The sequence below is a fragment of the Triticum urartu genome, chromosome 2 (assembly GCF_003073215.2).
Source record: "Triticum urartu cultivar G1812 chromosome 2, Tu2.1, whole genome shotgun sequence".
Lineage (NCBI taxonomy): Eukaryota > Viridiplantae > Streptophyta > Magnoliopsida > Poales > Poaceae > Triticum > Triticum urartu.
This window is the reverse complement of record NC_053023.1, coordinates 543,047,584-543,069,844: the sequence shown is the minus strand read 5'-3', so window position 1 is coordinate 543,069,844 and position 22,261 is coordinate 543,047,584. Positions and strand designations below refer to the sequence as shown.

The window sequence follows — 22,261 nt, the reverse complement described above, 5'->3', positions numbered from 1 at the left end:
CCTCTGCCATGGCTATCCCTAGTCTCCTTCGCCTTCGTTGCGGCCACTGATCGCCCCGCGCCTCGCCATTATGTCTAGGAGCTCCGCCTCCTCAAACTCTCCTTCCCTGCGCTAGGAATCGAATGGATAGCAAACTAGTCACATGAACTTGGAGCATTAGTCAGCCAAGCACAATGGATAGCAAACTAGTCACATGAACTTGACACTCAAACAATTGTTATGGGAAATAAACCTTGGTTTTACAGTCATTTGTAACTCTCAAACAAGTCTTGATGAGTCCATTTTCTTGTATGTGTCATTTTCTTCTTGCTAGCGCAGACAACGAATGTTATTCAATCCGGAATGACGAATGGACGTACTACAACAGCACGAAACAACAATCATTTTTCCACAAAAGAAAAGAAAACGAAAAGAAAAAAGAAACACAAATCTTTCCACAAGCAGCACTGCGGCTCCATATACCCACACACGAACACACAGACACAAACACGTACGGGTACGGAGATCAAAGCCACACCCATACCCATCTTTGCCACGATGACAAAGGCGCTAAACGTCGTCAGTTTATGAGCGCGTCGGTGTTCTTGGGCGGCTGCTGCACCTTGACGAAGCGTCCCCAGTACCAGTGCCGCGCCCAGACGGCGCCCATGGCCTCCAGGGGCACTCCCTTGGTCTCCGGCAGGAATGCCACCACGAAGGCTGTCATGACGGCGACCCAGGCCGCGTAGTAGATGAACGTGGCGTACTTGAAGCTGCACAGCATGGAGAGGAACGTCTGCGTGAGCACGAAGGTGGCGCCGAGGTTGACGGCCACGCTGATGCCCTGCCCCGCCGACCGGACCTCCACCGGGAATATCTCGCCGGGGATCACCCACGTCAGGGGACCCCACGACCACCCGAACGACGCCGAGAACACGCATGTCAGAGCCAGCACCGCGACGGAGTACTTCCTCGCCATCGCGGACTCGCCGTCACGGCCGATCTGCGACCCCATGATCCACGCAACCGCAACCTAATCAAAGGCAGCAGCAAACGAACTGTCAGAATCACGACGTGGAAACCGAAAGCATGCGTTCCCTTTCCGTGTTTGTTGTACCTGGCACATGATCATGACGAGTCCACCAGCCAAGAACAGCGGCCTGCGACCGTAGCGGTCCACCGTGGCGACGGACACGAGGGCGGAGCCGAGGTTGACGGCGCCGAGAATGACGGCGCCCATCAGCGCGGCGTTGCTCCCGAACCCGGCCGTCTGGAACAGCACCGGCGAGAAGAAGGCGATGACGATGACCCCGGTGAGCTGCTGGAAGAGCGGCACGGCCACGGCCATCACCAGGTGGGGGCGGTACTCCCTCCTGAGGATCCTCCGGAACGCGCCCTGCTCGTTGGAGCGCGCCACCTCGACCGCGCGGGCCACGTCCTCCAGCTCAGCGTCCACGTCGGCCCTGGGGCCGCGGACACGGCGGAGCGCGGCGCGCGCCTGCTCCACCCGCCCGCGCACGATGAGGCTGCTGGGAGTGTCCGGGATGAGCAGGGCGCCCACGAGGATGACGGCCGCCGGCACCGCCGCCAGGCCGAGGGAGAGCCGCCAGCCCCACCGCGGGATGCGCGCGGCGCCGTAGTTTGTGAGGTTGGCCGCGAGGTTGCCGATGCCGAGGAAGAGCTGGAACCCCGTCGTGAAGGCGCCCCTCCACTTGGCCGGCGCCGTCTCCGCCAGGTACACCGGCGCCGCCTGTCATGAGTTGCCACGGTCACGTCACATGGTGCATTTGTTCGTACATCGCACACGTGAAGCGTAGTTATTAATCAGGACGCAAGCGATTAGTACTCCCTCCGAGAGAGTACGTGCGGATTAGTCAGTGTGTCCTAATAGTAATCGACTTCGGGTCGACCATTATATTCGTGCGACATGTGATGTAGGCAATGGACGAGTAGCGCTGCACGGACGACAGAAACATAGGAGGAGCTATCACCAACCTACCACAACGCCCGCCCAACGAAGGAAAGTGAGATGCTTGACTCACCCATGCGTGCCTGCACGAGCAGAATGTTGCACCTTAACCACTGAAGTCTGAACAAAAGATGAAACGCGACATCCTATCCACTATTCAATTTGAGTAACACGAGAGCGATGGGTTGAGGCCCTGTTTGGTTTATAAGTCTTAGGACTTTTTTTAGTCTTAACTTATAAGTCTCAAATCCTTAAAAAGTCCCTACCTGTTTGGTTCCTGAGACTTATAAGTCTCTATAAGACAATATTACATCTATAAGTCCCTATAAGTCCCTCATTAAAAGTCTTATTTCATAAGTTCCAAATGACTACTTTAAGTCTCTACAAGTCCCTCCTGTTTAATTTAGATGAAACTTATAGGGACTTATTTAAGTCCCTAGACCAATAAATCCCTGTAAACAAACACCCTCTGAGTCAAAACTAGCCACTTGCCCTAGCTAACCAGGGGAGGCAGCGGACAAACGAAGCAAAGGGCCCAGCCAGCTACCACCTTTCTACTAATCTGCATGACATGTGAACGGCTGTAGGACTTCACGGTACGTGGTTTCTCCTTGGACCATCCGAAATGTTGACCTCTTAATTAAAGTGGGTTATAACTTTAAATGCCTGCATAGCTAAAGCATATAATCATCAAGAAAATACATTGCATTTCAGTCTCTTTTTTTGAGTTAGAATGGGTTTTGTTTTATTCATTCATCTCGGCAAGGTCCGAGTTCAACACAACAAATACAATCCGGTAGTTGCTAGAGGATCCGAGTGAATTTCAGTCAACCTTTTGTATTTGCTTGGAGTTTATATAGATTGACGAACTATTACAATATTATTCCCTCCATCCGGGATTGTTAGGCAGCGATTCTAAGTAAGAGTGGTAGAAGTAAATTGCAAGTACTCCTTTCGTTCCATAATGTGGTGCATTTTTTTAAGTCAAACTTTACAAACATTGATAAAGTTCAGAGGAAAAACTATTTATACCTACCATACCAAGTATGTATACACTATAAAAATACATCTTATGATGTATCTAATGAGATACACCGGGAGTAGTCGGTATTCTGGATGTAGATATTTTGCTATACAATCTTGGTTCAAACTTGTAGAGTTTGACTTTTGAGAAAACCCTATATGCACTAAATTATGGAATTGATGAGTATAGACCATGGAAGGTAAACTTACGAATTTGCTGAACTGTGCAAACTCGGTTGGTGAGACTCGCTTCAGCAATATAAAAGAGCGACTTGCGGAGATATAGATGGATATAGATAGATACAGATACAGATATAGATATTGATATAGAAGATGTGTGGAATTACGCCCTCCTACCAAGATAATTTCCACCAAGCCATAGCCACCCCACCCCTCTTTTTGAGGGACCATAGTCACCCCCTTTATGAAACCTTTTTTCTATGCAATTGCGAATCCTTGTTTAGGCAGGCAATATGTTTTGAATCTCAGTTTCAGAACTTATGTTTACTGCTGAAATTGTTGAAATATTTTGACTGAATATTGTTGAAATTACTGAAATTTCAGTGAAATTACATTGAAAGTGAGGGCAATACATAGAGAACTATTATTGTCTCATTGGGAGCTTTATCTGATAGGTGGGTGAGTAGCTTTATTTATCACTCTATGTAGATCAATCGCCACACATCAAAATCAGGAGCCACGACAATATATAGAGATGTATCACTTCAGTTGGGTAGATTGTTGTCACATTCAGGTTTTTCAGGTCTAGGTTTTCTTTCAGTTTATTAGGTGGCTCATTCGCCACACATCAAAATAAGTTTACTAAAGATGCGACAATTTATTTGGATCGGAGGGAGTAGAAACAATACTCCCTCCATTTTTTTATACGAGGCCATTATGAAAAACACATTTTGCATCTATACAAGGCCACCAACAGTAATCAAGGCAAATATTAATAATGTTTTCTCATACTATTAATCCATGGTTTAATTATTAGCATGCATGTAGTGGATGATAATGACACGCTCAACAACTTCCTCCCTTCTGGCCACTCAATTTCCTCTAATGTGCATGCATCCTATTAATTAACCTGGTAATTGAGAAAATAATTTGGTATGTAAAGCACACATTAATTTTTATTTTGATACCTGTAATTTGAGTTTGTGGCTTTGTATATAAAAATGAAGGGAGTACTATACTTAGGCACCGAGTTAGCCACCTAATAAACTGTCGCTTGTTTGAAAAAACATTTAAATTAGACCAAATCTTCAATAGAGTAAACAATCTGGTCGAGTTTATACAGTTTAAAGGGCCAAACAGATTGTGATTTTCTTGAAATTCAGCAACCAGCTCGTTGTTTCTACTTATACAGTTCCAAAAATTCTGTACTGGTTCCAGATACAGATCAGCTGTTATGAATACCAAACATACCTGGTTGGTGAAGCCGATGCCGAAGCCGAGCATCATGCGGCCGACGATGAGCATGGCGATGTTCACCGCTGCGGCGTTCACGGCGGCGCCGGCGAAGAAGAACGCGCCGCCAGCTAGCATGACTGCCTGTCTCCCGACCGCCCTGGTGACCCGGCCAGCCGCGAGCGACGCGACCAGCCCCGCCAGGTACAGCGACGACGTGAACGCCGTGAGCACGTGGCTGTCGTAGACGCAGTACTGGTCCCGCCGCGCCGCCGCCATCCGTCGGAGCACGCCCGGGAAGAATTCCTCCAGGAATGACTCCATCGCCGTCACGCCCCCTGATCGACCAAACATTATCACCGATGTACGTACATGCATAGAGATTAGAGAAAGACACATCTCGGCAGAATTGCATACACTTGTGAGGCCGGTACCTGAGATGCCGATGTCGTAGCCGAAGATGAGGCCACCGGAGGCTGCCATGAGGCAGGTGACCACGACGGAGAAGGTTATGCCGCCGCCGTAGTCGCCCGACGGGGCATCGGCCACGGCGAACCCTCCACCAGTCATCGCAAGCCTGCCACCGGGTTAGCCTCACTTGCACGCACGCGCAGACTTGACCACTAGCTATAACAACTACACAGCGCGTTGTAGCTAATCCCGATCAGTGTGGTATTGTATAGGGGTGGTGACCGGTGAGTGGCAGGGGTGTGTCCCTCGGAGCATCCTAAAACAAGAAACCAAGCGCCCTACAAGCGCTTTCAGAGCTCAGGCACTAGTGGCCGTCGGATCGATTCCTTGATGCGATTTCGTCCATCTGATCTCGCTCCGGATTGACCTTGGCCGTCGGATTAGAGGCAGAAACTGTCGCAATGAATAGGGTGGCCTCCAGCCTGCCACCGCGTGTAAATTGACTGCCCCGCCGAGGGCATTTTTGTCATTTCACCTGCTTGGAAAAATATCCAATAACAACAGAAATGAGAGCTAGCGCTGGAACCCTAGCCGATTCCCTCCTGCTCCCGCCCGCTCTCCTCTCCTCCCTGTTGCCGCCAGCCATCCTCCCCGCCCCGCCTCTTCTCCTTCCCACAGCCCCCTCCTTCGGAGAAGTAGCAGCCCCCGCCTGCCGCCGTCGCCGTCTGCTTCCCCACGCTGTCGCCGTCTCCTTCACCTTGCCTACCGGATCCCGGCCATACATGTCCCGTCATCGTCATCGTGGTCCTCGCGTGCATAAGGCAGGAGAGCGTGGCTCTCCTCTCCCGCGACCGGTTGGCGTCCGGAGCTGACGACCGTGGCATCCAGGGCCGAGAGTGTCCCCTTCAGAGCCGCCACTGGGAACGCCGGATGCGATGACCCGCAGGTTCATCTCTCTCTCTCTCATGTTTCTCTTCTTTGATCCCCTCTTGCCGCCATCTCCTGACCCGACCACAACGCCCATTCATCGCAGATTCTCCCCTGCCCCCTCTCATCTGCGTCGGCCAGCCCTGTCGGACGGCAAACAACGCGCACGCCGACTTCGGCCCACGCGGCGAGCGGCGGTCGTCCCAGCCGCCGGCGCCTCCAACGGCTCGACACCCCTCATCATACGCCATCTCGCCGCTCTGAGCCGAGTCCCCACGCGCCGCCCTCGTTGCCGGTCATTACGCCATCCGATACATGAGGTCTTCTGTCATGCAGATCTATTTTGGGTCTTGACTTGCATCATCTATTTTGCTAGCTGCATGTAGATCATGAACTCTGCCAGATTGGTTTGAGGTTCATTTTCTATGCCTTGCCAACATTAGGAATCCATCCTGATAATACAATAGTATAGCCTGAGCTTCAGTATCGGTAGGACGAATTCAATATTGAACCTTGGCTGTATGTAACCATGAATTCAATAGAAATAACAAGTCTCAACAAAGTCGAGTAGGAAAATTGAAAAATAGGATTCTAGCAAAGCCAGGAAACCCGCTGTCCATAGATCGTGAACTCTGCCATATTGGTGTGAGATTTCTGGGCCTGATTCATCTTTTTTGCTTTGCCTTATCAGCATACAATACTAATTATTACAGACCAAGTATTTTTCAGGAATAACAAGCAATTTTAATAACAAATCTTAAGAAAACTAGTATTGCAGTTTAACCAGGGTTGGGCAACCTCATTATTTATCATCCTTTGCGGCTTGATCAATCCCCTGTCCTGAAGCGCCAAAGTGGTTAGAACTTGTTGTGGCAGGTGCAGCGAAACTGCTGCTGCCCGAGTTGAGGCAAGCAAAGCACACCCACTGCCTCCATGTCCATTGCCGCTCAGGCAACCGAGGAGATGTGCTAGCACTGTCAACACTGCTTTCCATTAGGTGGGGGACGAGATGGTTGTCATCGTCATGGGAGTGGGGCTACAAAACAAAGAAGGGAATTTGAACAAGAGGGCCGATATTACAGGCATCAAATAAGAAACCGAGCAGCTACATAAGTAGATACCTCTTGTTCTTTCTGCTCGGAGTCCAAATTTTCTCTATCCTCTTTGTCATCGACTCTTACCTGAACTGATGTATAAATAGTGTTAGCATGATCCGAAAAGGAAGCCGGTAGTACCTCTTGTTCGATATGTTTCAGAGTCTAAAAAAGCCAACACTGGTAGCTATCAGGAAATTGAAGAAAAAAACATATGCCATGTAGACAAAAGAGCATGTAGTAATACGTACCAGACGTGGACCAAAAACTGCTCAGAGACAAAAGAGCATGTAGTAATATGTACCTAGAACGAGATAGACATTTAGAGTACGTACTTGTCTCCATTGAACAACCCTTTGGAGATCTACCGGAAGTAGGAGGAATACTGGCGCCAACGGGGATCCTTTAATTGGGTCCTCTTTGGTGATGCCAACACGGCCTACTTTCAGGCTATCATGAGTGGCCGTCGACATAGGTGCACCATCCTGCTTCTTTGGGATGGGGATCAGCTGTTGCAGGACCCCGGAGAAATCCGGGATCACGTAGACGGATTCTACAAGAATCTATTTGCTGGCCGCCCCAGTTGGGGATCGCCCTCGCGGAGTCCATTTGGGATGAAGGGCAAAGTGTCAGAGAATAGGGCGTTGCTCGCTGCATTTGAGGAGGCCGAGGTGGAAGCGATCATTAAGGGCATGAATCCCGCGTCGGCCCCTGGGCCTGGTGGTCTTTCGGTGCGCTTCTTCCAGACCTTCTGGTCCTCCATTAAGGAGGAAATTATGGCACTCTTCCATGAGGTGGCCTAGTGTGTTTTGGACCTCTCACGGTTGAACTACGGGATCATCACCCTCATCCCGAAGGTACAGGTGTCGGTGTCAAAACCGACAGATCTCGGGTAGGGGGTCCCGAATTGTGCGTCTAAGGATCGAAGGTAACAGGAGACGGGGACACAATGTTTACCCAGGTTCCGGCCCTCTTGATGGAGGTAATACCCTACGTCCCGCTTGATTGACTTTGATGAGTATAGGGGTTACAAGAGTTGATATACCACGAGATCGTAATGGCTAAACCCTAGATGTCTAGCCTGTATGATTATGATTGCCTCTACAGACTAAACCCTCTGGCTTATATAGGCATCGGAGGGGGCTAGGGTTGTACAAAGTCGGTTTACAGAGAAAGGAATATCCATATCCGCACGCCAAGCTTGCCTTCCACACAAAGGAGAGTCCCATCCGGACACGGGGGAGAGTCTTCTATCCTATATCTTCGCGGCCCATTAGTCCGACCCATGTTGCATAGCCCGGACGCCTGAGGACCCCGTAATCCAGGACTCCCCCAGTAGCCCCCGAACCAGTCTTCAATGATGACATGTCCTGCGCGCAAATTGTCTTTGTCATTGCAAGGCGGGTTCCTCCTCCGCAGATCTCCAAGCATCTGAACCAAAGGACTGTATTCAGTTTTACATCTTCGGTCTTCGGTCATCGGTCTTCGGCTTTACATTAGATGTTATATCCTTCGTCTTCTGCGCCATCGCCGCTCCAGCTCCCACATGTCAGATGAATATGAAGGGTCCAAGCATTTTTACACATAACACCCGGGCCGTGCGGGGAAGGCGCCTAGTTAAGGAGATTGAATCTCAAGTGCCATTCCATACCAGGCAGAAAATCCTCAGAGCTTGCCACAAGAAACCACGCAAACATGGCCAGCGCTCCCAGTTCTTCTTCCCGCCACCACGGCCCGCAAAAAGGCGATTGGGAGAGCTATTCTATATCCCACGCCCAGCTGACCAAGATCCAGATGCAGGGATATCTCCCCCCTGCGGATCTAGTCCCTGTTCGGGCGGGATTAACCTCTTTTACTGGCGAAGCCTTGGCAGAAAATTTCCCCAATCCTTTAGAAGGGGAGCGAGTGTGCTTCATTTCCTTTTTATTAAGAGGCGTTGGATTTCCAATCCATCCTTTCCTTCAAGGTCTCCTGGAGTACTATGGCCTCCAACTGCACAACCTTACGCCAGGCTCCATTCTGCACATCGCGGGCTTCGTCACTCTTTGCGAGCTGTTCCTAGGCTGCGAGGCCCATTTTGAATTATGGAGGAAGCTCTTCTGCCTCGTCCCTCACTCCCAAAAGGGATCCATATTCGAGGTGGGCGGCGCCTAAGTGTGGCGTATAGCCGGGGCAGGATACCTATCCGGCACTCCAAAGAAGGCATCCAAAGAGTGGCCCTCGGAGTGGTTTTATATTGAAAGATGTCGTCCTATCCGACGAGGCCTACCCACATTTTCCAATGCTCTGTTAAAGAAGCACCACAGCTGGTGCCCCCAAAGCCTTGAGGAGGAAGACAGTGCGGAGGTTCAGTGGCTAATGGACAAGATAAAGGCACTCGCCCAATCTGGACTGTCCATTATTGAGGTAATGGAAATTTCGATAACGCGGGGCGTTCAACCACTCCAATCCAGAGGACTCCCGATGTGGCATTATAACGAACAAGACGACGCACCATGATGCAGATGCAAGGGTCCGGACAACTTCGCCGCCTTGGCCGCCATGCTGGCTGATCTTTTTAAGGGGGAGAAAGAGGAATTCACTCGCCTTAAGTGCCTAGATGGCTTTTCCATGTACAACCCACCCAGCTCGGTGAGCCTTCGCTCAGTAATTCTACTTAATACTCCTCCTGAGCCGTACCTAGCTGAACTTAACCCGACCATTTGTTGACAGGAATGGAGGAAAGTTGTCGTGGAGATCTATAGCCCCACCTCGCAGCCGGAGGACCATAATCGGGACCTGGATCCCAGATTCGGAGAGGATCCGGATATATCCGTAGAGCTCAAGGAGGGGGTTTTCTATCAAGCGAGTTATGATGGCACGGAAGTGGCCATTATAGCCGATTACCCCGGCCTTCTCCCTTCCTCCCACGTAAGTACCCTGAAGACGTCCCCTCAAAAAGAGGTTTCTCACTGTGCTTCACCCACTTCACTGTCTTGTGTTTTAAAGGGACGGCGTTCGTCTCGCCACTCCTTACCAGAGGTATCCCATAAAAGGGGGGGGGGAGCCCGTGCGAGGTGGGTCTTCGAAGAGAAGGGCAGATGACGACACTGTCCAGCCTTCGTCGAAGAGGTATGGTTTTTACTGTGCCCCATGACAATCGTACCGAACTATAACGTTCCTTACTGCACCATATTTTAGGAAGAGCGTTCGCCGAACTGTATCCGGAGACGTCGCCGGACATACGTCCACTAATCCGACCCGGACCCTGCCTCGAGGGCTAGAGTTGATGCGGGTGTAATGTCAGATTGTCCTCTCCCCGAAGATTCAGATAATGTGTCCGTCACCAACTCCGAAGTAGAGAGTGCGATGAACCATCGGTGCTGGAGGGCCGCTATGCGCGACCCCAACTTTATGAAAGAGGCATTCAATGCCTTCAGCTCGACGGATGCATACATCCAGGCTGCTCGGGACACTTACCAGCTTTCAAAAGACAAGCAGGTAAGATCGTACTACGTAGATTTAATAATCATGTACCAGTAGCCCCCGAGACTTGAAAACAGTTGAAGCAACTGATTTTAAGGATCGTTTGTATAATCAGGTACTAACAGAGAAGAACAACATGCTGTCTCAGGAGCTGGAAATCTTTTGGACCCAGTTAACTACTGTTACCGCCGAACTGGTGAAGTCCAAGGAGGCACCGACTGGTAATGTCCCCTCGTGCGTGGAAAATATGATCATGTGCTAGTAAAATAAACACCGTTGTATGTACGATGGCAGGATCACCGGGTCAGCTGGAAGAGAAACTGAAGGCCGCGCAAATGGCTAAACAACATGCTGAAAGGCAAGAGGCCGCTGGTCAGCGTGTACTAACACGGACCAGGAATGAAAAGAATAAGCTGCAGGACGCCAACACCCAGCTAGGCGAAGAGCTAAAAGACGTGTGGGCTCAACTGGCGGACGCCTTAAAGGAGAACCGAAAGTTGAGAGGCGGCATATTCAGTATGCCTTTTAACTTACTTCCGCACAGATCGCTAATGCGAATCCTAACACGTTTATTGCTGTAGGTGTGCTGACTGGGCAGCCCAAAGAAGAGGTTTCTGGATTTCAGGGTGACCTGCTACAGGAGCTATCGAAGGTGCATGAATGAGCGTGGAAAGCAATGAGAAACACCGCAAAGGCTTTATGGCCAGCCGATTCTCCTCCAGGAAGTATGGAGGAACTCATTAATTTGTTCAAGGGAGCTCAGCGCCGTTTTGGGCTACGGAAGATATCAGCCTGTCAAGAAGCACTACAAACAAAAGACACATCCGTGACATTTTGGGCCGAACAATTTTTTTTCTATCATACATATGACACTTCTATGACGATAATTGTGACAAAACCCGGTATCATCATAGATGTGGTGGGCTCCTACTTCTATGACAAAAAATCATGACAGAAAATGGGCTTTTCGTCCTGGGCGGGCTGGAGACGCAGCTGCATGACATTCTTTGGACCATCCATGACGGAAAAAACCGTGGTAGAAGCGAGGGGGAGGAAAATATTGGGGAGTTCCCGGTTACGGTGGGAGGTCGGGGGCCGAGCGATGCGTATTTCTCTCGTACACGTACGCGTGTGTGTGCGAGGCGTTGGCTCTAACTGAACCCGAGCGAGGCGTTGGGCTCTAACTGAACCCGAGCGATTACACTGCAGGCTACGCGTTACTGAACCCGAGCGATCGGTCGACGGATGTTAACTGAACCCGATCGAGCGATTCCTTCGCTACTGCTGCTAACTGAAGCCGATCGATGTTGCCTCTGGGATGAACAGTGAGCGTTGGGGGGGGGAGGGGTTTGGATGAACAGTGAGTAGTGGCGTTGCCTCTGGATGAACAGGACCCCATGGTGTGGTGGAGAGCGAGATGAACAGTAGACGGTGGAGGGGTGCCCGTGGAGGGGTGGTTGAACAGGACCCCGTGGTGTGGAGGGCTGGATGAACAGTAGACGGTGAGGGGTGGTTGAACAGTAACTGGTGGAGTAGCGCGCGGTGGAGGCTGGATGAACAGGAGCCCGTGGAGGCTGGAGGAGGTCGACGATAGCCCGTGGAGGCTGGAGAAGGTCGACGGTGGAGATGAACAATATCCCGTGGAGTCTCGTTTTGCAGTACGCCACACCCCCCGATGAACAGGACCCCCGTTTCATCCGTTTTGCGGTACGCCACACCCCTCCCGATCAACAGGACCCCCGTTTCGACCGTAGGAGGTCCGTTTCCTCCGTTTTGCGGTACGCCACACCCCTCCCGATCAACAGGACCCCCGTTTCGACCGTAGGAGGTCCGTTTCCTCCGTTTTGCGGTACGCCACACCCCTCCCGATCAATAGGACCCTGTCCCGAATGTAGGAGGTCTCTTTCCTCTGTTGTGCGGTACGCCAGGCCTCGTTTCCATCGCCTGTTTCGTCCAAGCCCTCCCGATGAACACGACCACGCATTCCGTTCCGACCCAACCACTACTAGGAAAAGGGCTATAGATGAAATTGACACTAATGGCGCACCAGACATGTGGTGCGCCACTACTATATACTAATGGCGCACCATGTGTTGGTGTGCCATTAGTGTCCAAATACTAATGGCGCACCACATCCATGGTGCGCCATTAGTAACAAGATTTTTTTTATTTTTTTTTCAAAACTAGTAATGGTGCACTGTGGGAGTGGTGCGCCATTACTAGTTAAACTAGTAATGGCGCACCACATCCACAATGCGCCATTAGTAATTTTTTTTCAAAACTAGTAATGGCGCACCGTGGGAGTGGTGCGCCATTACTAGTTAAGCGCCATTACTAGTTAAACTAGTAATGGCGCACCACACCCACGGTGCGTCACTAGTACTTTTTTTTTTCATTTTTTTATATTTTTTGAAAACTAGTAATGGCGCACCGTGGGAGTGATGCGCAAGTACTAGTTCAACTAGTAATGGCGCACCAACTAGTACTGGCGCACCACTCCCACGGTGCGCCATTACTAACTTGGCCCAAAAATTCCCTCGCATGCACCCCCTGGACCGCCTTTTCAGTTTTTTAAAAAATAAAATAAAATGATGAAAATGTCAAAAAATAAAAGAAAATAAGTTTCCCATGTGATATGTGGTCTAGTTGTTGGGAAAATTTATAAATATGAATTTCGACTTTATTTGCAAAATCTCTCTGGAATTTGTAAAATGGGCATAACTTTTGCATACGAACTCAAATTAAAAAGTTTTCTATATGAAAAATCATCTACTCGAAAAGTTACATCCGAATTAAACATTTTCAAAATCCTCAAAAACCTAACAAAAAAAAGTTACGGGGCTTTTAAGATCTGGAGGCAAAAAAATTCAAAAAATTTCAAACTTACTAGTGGCGCACCGTATGCTAGGTGCGCCACTAGTAATAGAAAAAATTTAGTTTCGATTTTTTTTTGGAATTTATTTTTCAAAATATGATACGTAATATGAACGGAAGTTTGAAATATTTTTTTAAAATTTCATCACACTCATGAACATGAACAAAGTCCTAAACATCAACAAGGTTTAATAGGATTGATATGCTAGATATATCAACAAGTGCCTGTGAAGTGAGCTGGTGCTAGGGTTGGATAGAACTTTGAAGTTAAGCGTGCTTGGGTTGGAGTAGTGTGAGGATGGGTGACCTTTTGGGAAGTTTGACCACAAAATGCGATTTGACCTGAGATTAAGCATATTGACCCGAGATTAATAAAAAAAATTGAAAATAAATTATTACTAATGGCGCACTTCTATGTGGTGCGCCATTACTAAGTCAGATAGTAATGGCGCACCTCTAGGCATGGTACCAGTAGTGCGCCATTAGTAAGCAAAACTGGTGCGCCACTAGTAGGCCTATTCCTAGTAGTGAGCCGGTTGGCTCCCACGCGTTCCGTTGCCTCCCGATGAACACGACGCATTCCGTTGCCTCCCCATGAACATGACGCATTCTGTTGCCTCTCCATGAACACAACGCATTCCGTTGCCTCCCCATGAACACAACGCATTCCGTTGCCTCCCCATGAACACGACGATGACGCTGTTTCTCCGTTCCGACCCAGCCATGTACACGAGCCCTGACCGTACGTATGCGCGAGTAGGTGTTCGAGACCCTGTCCGTATGTACACATACGTGGCCGTATTTTCTTTCTTGCACCCTGTCCGCTGTATGTACGTGTACATGCTACGCGCGCACCTCTACTACGACCAGTATGTACATACATGTTCGCGACCAGAATGACAACGCTACGTACGCTTCAACCAGGTGGGTCCCGACTGTCAGGCACTTCCTTGCCTACGAAGATGTAGCTGGTGGGTCCCAGCAGTCAGGGGGGCGAATCATTTTTTTGCCCGGACGCACTTCCTTGCATGCGAAGGTGTAGCTGCTGGGTCCCAGCAGTCAGGGTGGCGAATCATTTTTTTTGCCCAGACGCACTTCATTGCGTGCGAAGGTGTAGCTGGTGGGTCCCAGCAGTCGGGGGGCGAATCGTTTTTTTTTGGACGCACTTCCTTGCGTGCGAAGATGTAGCTGGTGGGTCCCAGCTGTCAGGGGGGCGAATCATTTTTTTTCCCGGACACACTTCCTTGCGTGCGAAGATGTAGCTCGTGTGTCCCAGCAGTCAGGGGGCGAATCATTTTTTCACGAAATACAATGGCCCGTCCGGTGGGTCCCCACTGTCAGGTGGAGCAATAATTATTTTGCGCGTAATAAGGAGGCACTTCCTTGCAGCTGCCGTGGACCCAGCTGTCAGCCTCTCCACGTACAGTCCACGTCCGATGGAAGTTGTTCCTTGACCACGTTGACCACGCCGCGCCGAGAGCACCAGGGCGGTGGACGACGGCGAGGCCTGGGAAGGGGACGACGCGAAGCCGGGGAAGACGCGGCAGTGGATGCACACGCGGAGAGGAGTACAAGGGTTCACTGGTTCGGCCGCGCTGCCGTCGCCGCAGAATAACAGGGGGTGTGGGTGAGTGGAGGGATGGCCTGGCCAGCGGTGGGAGTAGTAGGGGGTGGTGAGGCCTCCGCGGCAGCACAACCGGCCATGGGAGGCAGGAGCAGGCAGCACGACTGACGCTGCTTTGGGCGGCTGGAGCAAGAAGACCAGAGGTTGATGGGATCCGAAATATTTTTATTCTGAAATTTCTAGTCAGATTAAATACAATTTCAATATAAATTTATATCACGTAAAAATCCAACGAAACATTGCGCTCGCAACAATTAATGAAATTAAAATTTTCATTATCCAAAAATAATATTTTATAAAGTAATCACGTGTTTGGTGCTTTTTTTTATAGTTACTGCCCAGTTTTTATAATTACATCCCACCATTTATTATTTCTTAAAGCCCATTTTCTTGTTAAGCCTAATGCATCCCTCCTAGGAAAGATTTGCAGCCCAGCGGGGCGGAGAATAACAACTTGACCTTGCCTGCGTATTCCTAAAAAAAGTATAGCTGGGCTAGCCATTTTCAGCTTGAAAAAAAATTAATATCTGGGCTGAATATCTGGCCTGGGCTAGACGGGCCACAGCCCGCCCAGTTAATACCTGCAACGATGTTTTCGTTGTTGTTCAGAGGAGAAAAATTAATATCTAGGCTAAACATCGAAAAACTCTGCAGTGCTCACACCTCAAAAACACAAATACTGCTCGAGCTGCTTGGTCCCAGCTGTCGGCCGCTTCTTGTGCAATTCTCTCGTTTATTGACTACTCCCTCCTTTCTGGTTTATAAGGCTCAATTCAAAAATCTCACCAACCAAGATAGATGATGAGTGGTGGAATATTTTTTATAGTTTGCAAAAGCACCCAATTAATGCTTCTGTTTTTCCTCAAAAAAGTATGTTTACGAATGCATTAATTGCAATGCATGCATGCATTGGTCAGTTTTCTCTGAATACTTGCATGCAATGATTTAATGCACCTTGAAGTCTGAACATGTGATGGGGAACAACCAAATTGAGCCTTATAAAATGGAAAAACTAAAATTTCGAGATAAGCCCTATAAACCGGAAAGGAGGGAGTACTACATAGGTTGACAATGGTGTGGGACCATGATGTCAGGAAACCAGGAGGAAGCAAATTATAGTTTATATATATATATATATATAAAATAAGAAGGCACTTGCGTACGTGAGGCTATGGACCTGGTGGGTCCCCATTGTCATCCTCTCTAAGTAAAGTCATCTCCTCGCCCGCGCGCGCTTTCCGTCCGAAACAGTCAGCGCCGCCCTCCCCGCTTCCCGGTGCAGGCGATTGCTCTGCCTTCAAACGACACAAGTGCCATCCGTTCGTCCATCTGCCGCCCACATTAATGATACACGATTGCTGAGGCGGCTACTCCGGCGCCACATGTCTGTCCCTCCGCCCGCCCACCATTGCTATATAAACTGCTGCGCCGGCCATAGCCGCAGTCATCCGCATCCGTTCCCTTTCTCCTGTCCACACCACTACTGCCCACCATGGCTTCCTCGCGCTCCAGCGCTCTTCGGAACGGGCGGACGACGGACCACAAGAAGATGGCAGCCATTGCCGCCGACCGGCTAGCCGGCAGGCAGCCGGAGGACGACGACGTCCCAATGGAGAACATGGTAGTCGACAATCCGGCGCCAACCCCCTCCTCCGCGTCATCCTCGCCGGTGCATTGCACCATGACCATCGGCGAGGCTCGTGCCCAATATATGGACAGGGTGAGGCAGATGCGTGAGGAGAAGTTCCAGGAGGCGCAGGCCGACACCGCCTACAACCACCATCTCCTCGAGGAGCACCTGCAGGCGGAGGAGCAGATCGCCTCGGAGCGGGCGGAGCAGGAGGCGCTACTCGACTCGTACTGCTCCGCCCGCAAGGGCCGCCTCGAGCGCTGGCGGTACCGCATGCAGGTGGCAGAGGCTGTGGCCTCCTACAAAGAGGCTAGCAAAGAGGCGATGAAGCGGGCGAGGCACTGTTTGGTGAGACCGAGGACGAGGCAGAGGACAATGCCGGCTCCGACGAGTCCCCGCTCCACTGGCGTCGACGAGGCTCTGCTCCGCCGAGGCCCCGCGGTGCCAACAACGAGGCAGAGGACACCGCCGGCTCCGCCGAGGCCCCGCCCCGCCAACAACAAGGCAGAGGACACCGCCGGCTCCGTCAAGGCCCCGCCCCGCCAACGAGGCAGAGGACATCGCCGGCTCCGCCCGAGGCCCCGCCCCACTGCCAATGAGGCCGCGCCACACAGAAAAACGAGGAAGACTAGAACACGGTAGGTCGCCGTCGCTCGGGTCCAAGTAAGGCCACCGTTGCTACCCTCCGGTTGAAGCCAAGCTAGGCGGATTGACCATTGACGGGCAGTTTGCTTCTTGGCGGCGATGTGGAGTCGGAGAGCTGCGCTGGAAAAGAACGGTGCTTCTACTTAACTGCTGGTGCAGTTGGCTAACTGACACGTGGGCCCAACATGCCACATGTCAGTTATGCAACTGCACCTGCAGTTAAGTCACTAAAACTTCTGTTCGGCTCAGCGGGACACAGGTGGGTAGTTTCCGTTAATTAATTATACCTCCAGCGGACCCTTTTTTAGTTGAAGAATGTATGAAATGTAATGAAATCCGACATGTTTATATGAAATTCGACCGTGTATGAATGAATTTATTTTGATTAGTTCGAATTTCTGTATCACTGGCATTGGATGAACATGCAAAACAATACGTACTAGCATTATTCCCAAGGTGATCACCTCGTTTGCAGCAGTTTCACATGTACTCCCTCCAGTCCTTTCTAGTCTGTATACAAGTTTTGTCTGCAGTCAAAGTATCTCTACTTTGACCAATCTTATACAAAAAAGTATGCACTTTCACAATGTGCGAAGTAAAAAGGAACATAAGGAGTACAAAGAGTTTGAGAAGCTTTTTAGCGTTTTTGTACATTGCAATCAAACACACAGGCCTGGCAATTCATAGAGAACATTCAAAACAATCGATGATTATGCATCTCAGCGAGTTACATGCAGAGGCAATATTTACTTCATAATTAAAGAATAAAGAAAAAAATTGATCGACGCTACTGACAGCAAAGGGCGTTCCATTCGAAAATATCAAACGCATGTCTTGCTAAAATCAATGAGCAAAATTTGACAAGGTTGTCCCGCTCCAAAATGTCAAACGCCTACGATTGTGGAATGGGCAGGGTTTGCCATCAGTTCGGACATTGACATGGCACCTCGTGCTAAATAAACCAGCTGTTCTTTTTGTGCAGTTCCACCAAAATCAACCAAATTCGCACGTATCTTGTATGATTTCGCCCTTATATGTTGCAACGCCTTGAACTTATCGGCACCTCCTTTCTTGTGGTGGAAATGAATGATTCGATGTATTCATGAACATTTTGTGCAGTTCCCATTGAAATCAAGCTGAGCACCCCTGTTTGCACAAATACAAAAAAGTGATTAGTATAAAGCAAATTGTACTATGCATTGACAGTTTCAACAGGCACATACATGGTCCATGTAGAGCACACTTTTAGAAAAATGGAACTCACCAGAAAGAATCCTAGAACAACATTGTACTCGCGCATCACAGCAAAAAGATGGAGATTTGTCAGTCCTTGTGAGCTGAAGTTAGTTTGGTCTTGTGGGGAGTAATGTAACCATCCTTCAACTGCTCCTTCTGATGAGAAGATAGACAGGGCTTCTTCATCCTGGCATAATCGGAACTAGTCACTTCACGTACTCCATATTCTTCTTTTGAGGAAGATGATCCTGTTGTGCAAAGACAAGAGGAGTACTAAATGCTAGCATCCCTGTTTGCTCAAAAAAGGAAAGGAAATATTTAAAACAACACAGATGAAGCACTTCTCAAGGACAATACCACTTTTTCATGACAGTATCTAAACAGTAGCACAACACCAATAGAGATGACAAAGCTCAATCATATGGATGAAATCAGTGGGCGAGTACCAACCTTTGTCAGGAGGCTTATTGTGTAGAGCATACAGATGAAGCACTTCTCCGGAACCATCTATTGCTATCTATGGTGGTGGCCATGCTTACTATATACTCCTCGATTAGTTTAATGTTTCAACATCTTCTTGTGCAGTTCCACTAAAATATATGGTATCTTCAAAGAAGATCCCTGTTTGCACAAGTTGAGATAATTATATATTACATTAAGAGTGGCATCAAATCAGTGGCAAAACAATTGCTCGTTCCAGCCATAGCAATAAATTAAGATGCAAAACTATATCATTACTTGTGTCATCACAGTTCCAGTGCTTCATTACAGCACCGGGAGTTGATTTTTGTTTTTCTTCCACTTGTTCTTCCCCTTCATCACTTGGTTCAATAACAGACAAGCTTCGCCTTCAATGTAAGATTTGGCATGTCAATTAGGGAGTACAAGTATAGTACTAAACTTAATTTTCTGATGAAAGTGGCAAAATACAGGCCAACAGTTGTGAAATATCCTTATCTTACCTCAATGGGATATTACGGTGCACATAAAGATTGGAAGTCTTGTCTCCATTTGTGCAGTTCACTAAAATCAAGCAACATTATCGTACAAGTAGCACAACATATGAAAGCACACTGCAGAATCATGTGAAAGAAGGCTAGTACTGACCTCTCATGATGCGGAATTCAAACAACTCACAAGAAGAAGATCTGAACCAAATTCGCCTTAACGGATAGGAAGTAAGATCTCCTCTTGTGCAGTTCCACTAAGATCAAGCAATCAAGCAACATTGTCGGTGTGACATTTTGATTGAACTACACAAAACACTCTTAAAACAAAAGTGTTTTGTGCAGTGCAACAAAAGGTCACAATGGCAACGAGGTGAAGTAGATAACCCTATTTACACAGAGGTGCAAAGGAAACAATTAGTGGTCAATAACGGTGGATGACACAGAAGCCAACAAAAAGAAGCATCTACCTTATCTAAATGGGAAAGAAAGCAAGACAGTAGCATTTCTCAAACGGTGGCATTGATTAATATTAGCATAGAGATTATATTAACAATAAAATTCGTTAAACATGTAATTTGCTTTTAACTGTGGCATTGCATCAATTTTCCAGCAACATTATTAGAGGGTGTTTGTTTACAGGGACATTTTGGTGTAGGGACTAAAAAAACTCCGTGTCTGTCCCATCTAAACCAAAAAGGAGGGACTTTTAGGGACTAAAAGTGGGCATTTGGGACTAAAGAAAGAAGACCCCGAGGGAGTCTTTTTGGGACTTTTTCCAACAGTTGCCCCTGCCACGCATCGCACCTTGTCTCTATTAGTTCATTACTAGGGGTAACATAGTCTTTTAGCATGTCATTTAATAACCCCTAGTCCATGTTTAGTCCATGGAACCAAGCAGGTAGGGACTAGGGAGTTTTTAACCAAACAGGGCCTTAGATTAACAAGAACTAATGAGTTACACGGGACAGTGGACGCACCAGCACCATGTGCATCTACTGATGTACTGTGGTCATGCACAGTCTGTTGCAACAAAGAATAAACAACCAAGGAGCATATTTCTGTTGGTCCCAGTTTTGTTATCTTTAGACACCTTTCCCTATGTGAGCGCAGCAAATCTAGTCCTGCTCAAACTCTACAGCCTTGTCCCTTCCTTTCCTTTTTGAACTAGTACTTTCGCCCCTTCCTTTCCTCTTTGAACCATGTCCTAGATTTATGCGATACAACTTTCCCCACTACTTTCCCCCATTCCTTTCCTCTTTGAACCACGTCCTAGTTTCATGCTATACAACTTTCCCCCTTCATTTCCTCTTTGAACCACGTCCTAGATTCATGCTATATACAACTTTTCCCAGTACTTTCCCCCACTCCTTTCCTCTTTGAACCACGTCCTAGATTCATGGTATACATGCAGCTAGAGCAATGCATGTGGAGTAAGTAAATTATACCTTAAGGTTCTTGGGGCGTGGTTCGGTGGGCGACGGGACGGCGGCGAAGAAGAAGGGGTCGGAGGCCCTCCCGCGCTGCCGTTAGGTGGAAAGTGAACAGCTGCGCCGGTAGTCCCTCGCCGATGGCGACAACATTAAGCCTCCTTCCCTTCCCGGCAGACGGATCCTGCCGGCTCTTTGAGCAGCAGTGAGGGGAGAGAGAGGCCAATGAAGTCTTGTTTAGATCTGGAGAGGGCGAGAGAGTGTGAATAGAGCAACTACTCCCTCCGTTCCAAATTACTCATCAAAGAAATGTATGTATCTAGAACAAAAATACATCTAAGATACATCCATACCTGCGACAAGTAATTCGGAATGGAGGGAGAGGGCGAGAGAGTGTGAAGAGAGCAACTACAAGCGCCGAGGCTCCAGTGTGTATATATATACTAGAGAGAGAGTGTGAAGCGTGCAAACCGTAGAAAACATTTTGACCAGTCAAATAATCCTCCTGGCACAAATTATGCTCAAGTGTAGTTATCGAACCCGAGACCTCAAGTTAGAAGGTGCAACGGGACCAAGGTGTGTGCGTGTGTGTGTGTTTAACATCATGTGTGTGTTAGAGAGAGCGACAGATCGACCTACTCCTACACAGAGATGTTGTGTAGTGTACGATTTTAGCCGCGAGAGTCGGTGCATCCTCTCGTTTCCGGGCGTGTTTGGTAGGGACATGCGGACAGCTGCCGCGCCCGCTCCTGACCAGCCTGGCCACCCAAAGCCCCTCCATCGCCCGCACGCGCTTCCCGCCGGAAACGGTCAGCGCCGCTCCAAAGAATTGGTGCCGCATTCATTCCTAGGCAGAGCAGACGCGACCTCTCACTGGCGCAAGAGTGATGGTTACTGTTAGGTCTATGTGATTTGACGGCTCATTGGTCTTTATTACTGAGGTAGTAGGACTGCTAGAAGTCCCACGCTTTCGGCGAAAGGAGGTACTACTAGTATATTACAATTTTCTCCATTCTTACAGCGGAGGCGTGCAAGAGCAGTGAAAACACGCAGGCTCAGTGATTACATGGCCCACCTCACACTATCACCGTGCGACACCTAACTCTTTACATAGTACTCCCTCCGTTCCTAAATATTACTAGATGAGTCCCCGCGCGTTGCCGCGGAACAACGGTATATCTCTTTGCGCAAAATTATTGGTTTCATAGAACTAAAAAAATGCTATAACTACTAGGAGTAGCCAAACTAAATAAACTCCCATCATCATTTAGATCATCCCACGTAAGGAAAAAAGATCAGCCAACTCCTACTGCATAATGGGATTATATTTTTCTTTTTGACATGTTAATGGGACTTAAAAGCTCACTTACATGCATGCTACCGGTGCTTGCTTGCATGCAGACATGTTGATGTGATTTATGTGCCACAGTATTTCTGCATGCTTGCATGTGGCTTAGTGCGGAGCCTCTCAACGTCTAGATCAGACGGCTACATCAATGGCCCTGTTTGGATACTCTAACACAGTTAGAGTTAGAGTTATTTTCTAACCCACTCTAACCCAAATAAGAACCTCTTCACCGGGATAGTTGGGTTA

At 48.7% G+C, this 22,261-nt stretch overlaps 1 protein-coding gene across 1 annotated transcript; it reads right to left on the bottom strand.

The window, feature by feature from the left end:
* Positions 1-269: 269 nt before the first annotated feature.
* Positions 270-5,066, bottom strand: LOC125538650 (sugar transport protein MST1-like). Its single transcript, XM_048701917.1, has 4 exons — positions 4,819-5,066; positions 4,403-4,722; positions 1,097-1,729; positions 270-1,012 (listed from the first exon to the last, which is right to left on the bottom strand). The coding sequence occupies exons 1-4, from the start codon at positions 4,952-4,954 to the stop codon at positions 560-562; spliced, it is 1,542 nt and encodes a 513-aa protein (XP_048557874.1). The 5' UTR covers positions 4,955-5,066; the 3' UTR covers positions 270-559.
* Between the last annotated feature and the right edge of the window lie 17,195 nt (positions 5,067-22,261).

Bases quoted from the DNA above. Each gene is read 5' to 3' on its own strand.
- LOC125538650 (XM_048701917.1), bottom strand. From the start codon at position 4,954: ATGACTGGTGGAGGGTTCGCCGTGGCCGATGCCCCGTCGGGCGACTAC. The intron at 1,730-4,402 runs GTATGTTTGGTA...AACTCATGACAG, and splicing joins GCATCGGCTTCACCAACCAG to GCGGCGCCGGTGTACCTGGC. The intron at 1,013-1,096 runs GTACAACAAACA...GCCTTTGATTAG, and splicing joins TCGTCATGATCATGTGCCAG to GTTGCGGTTGCGTGGATCAT.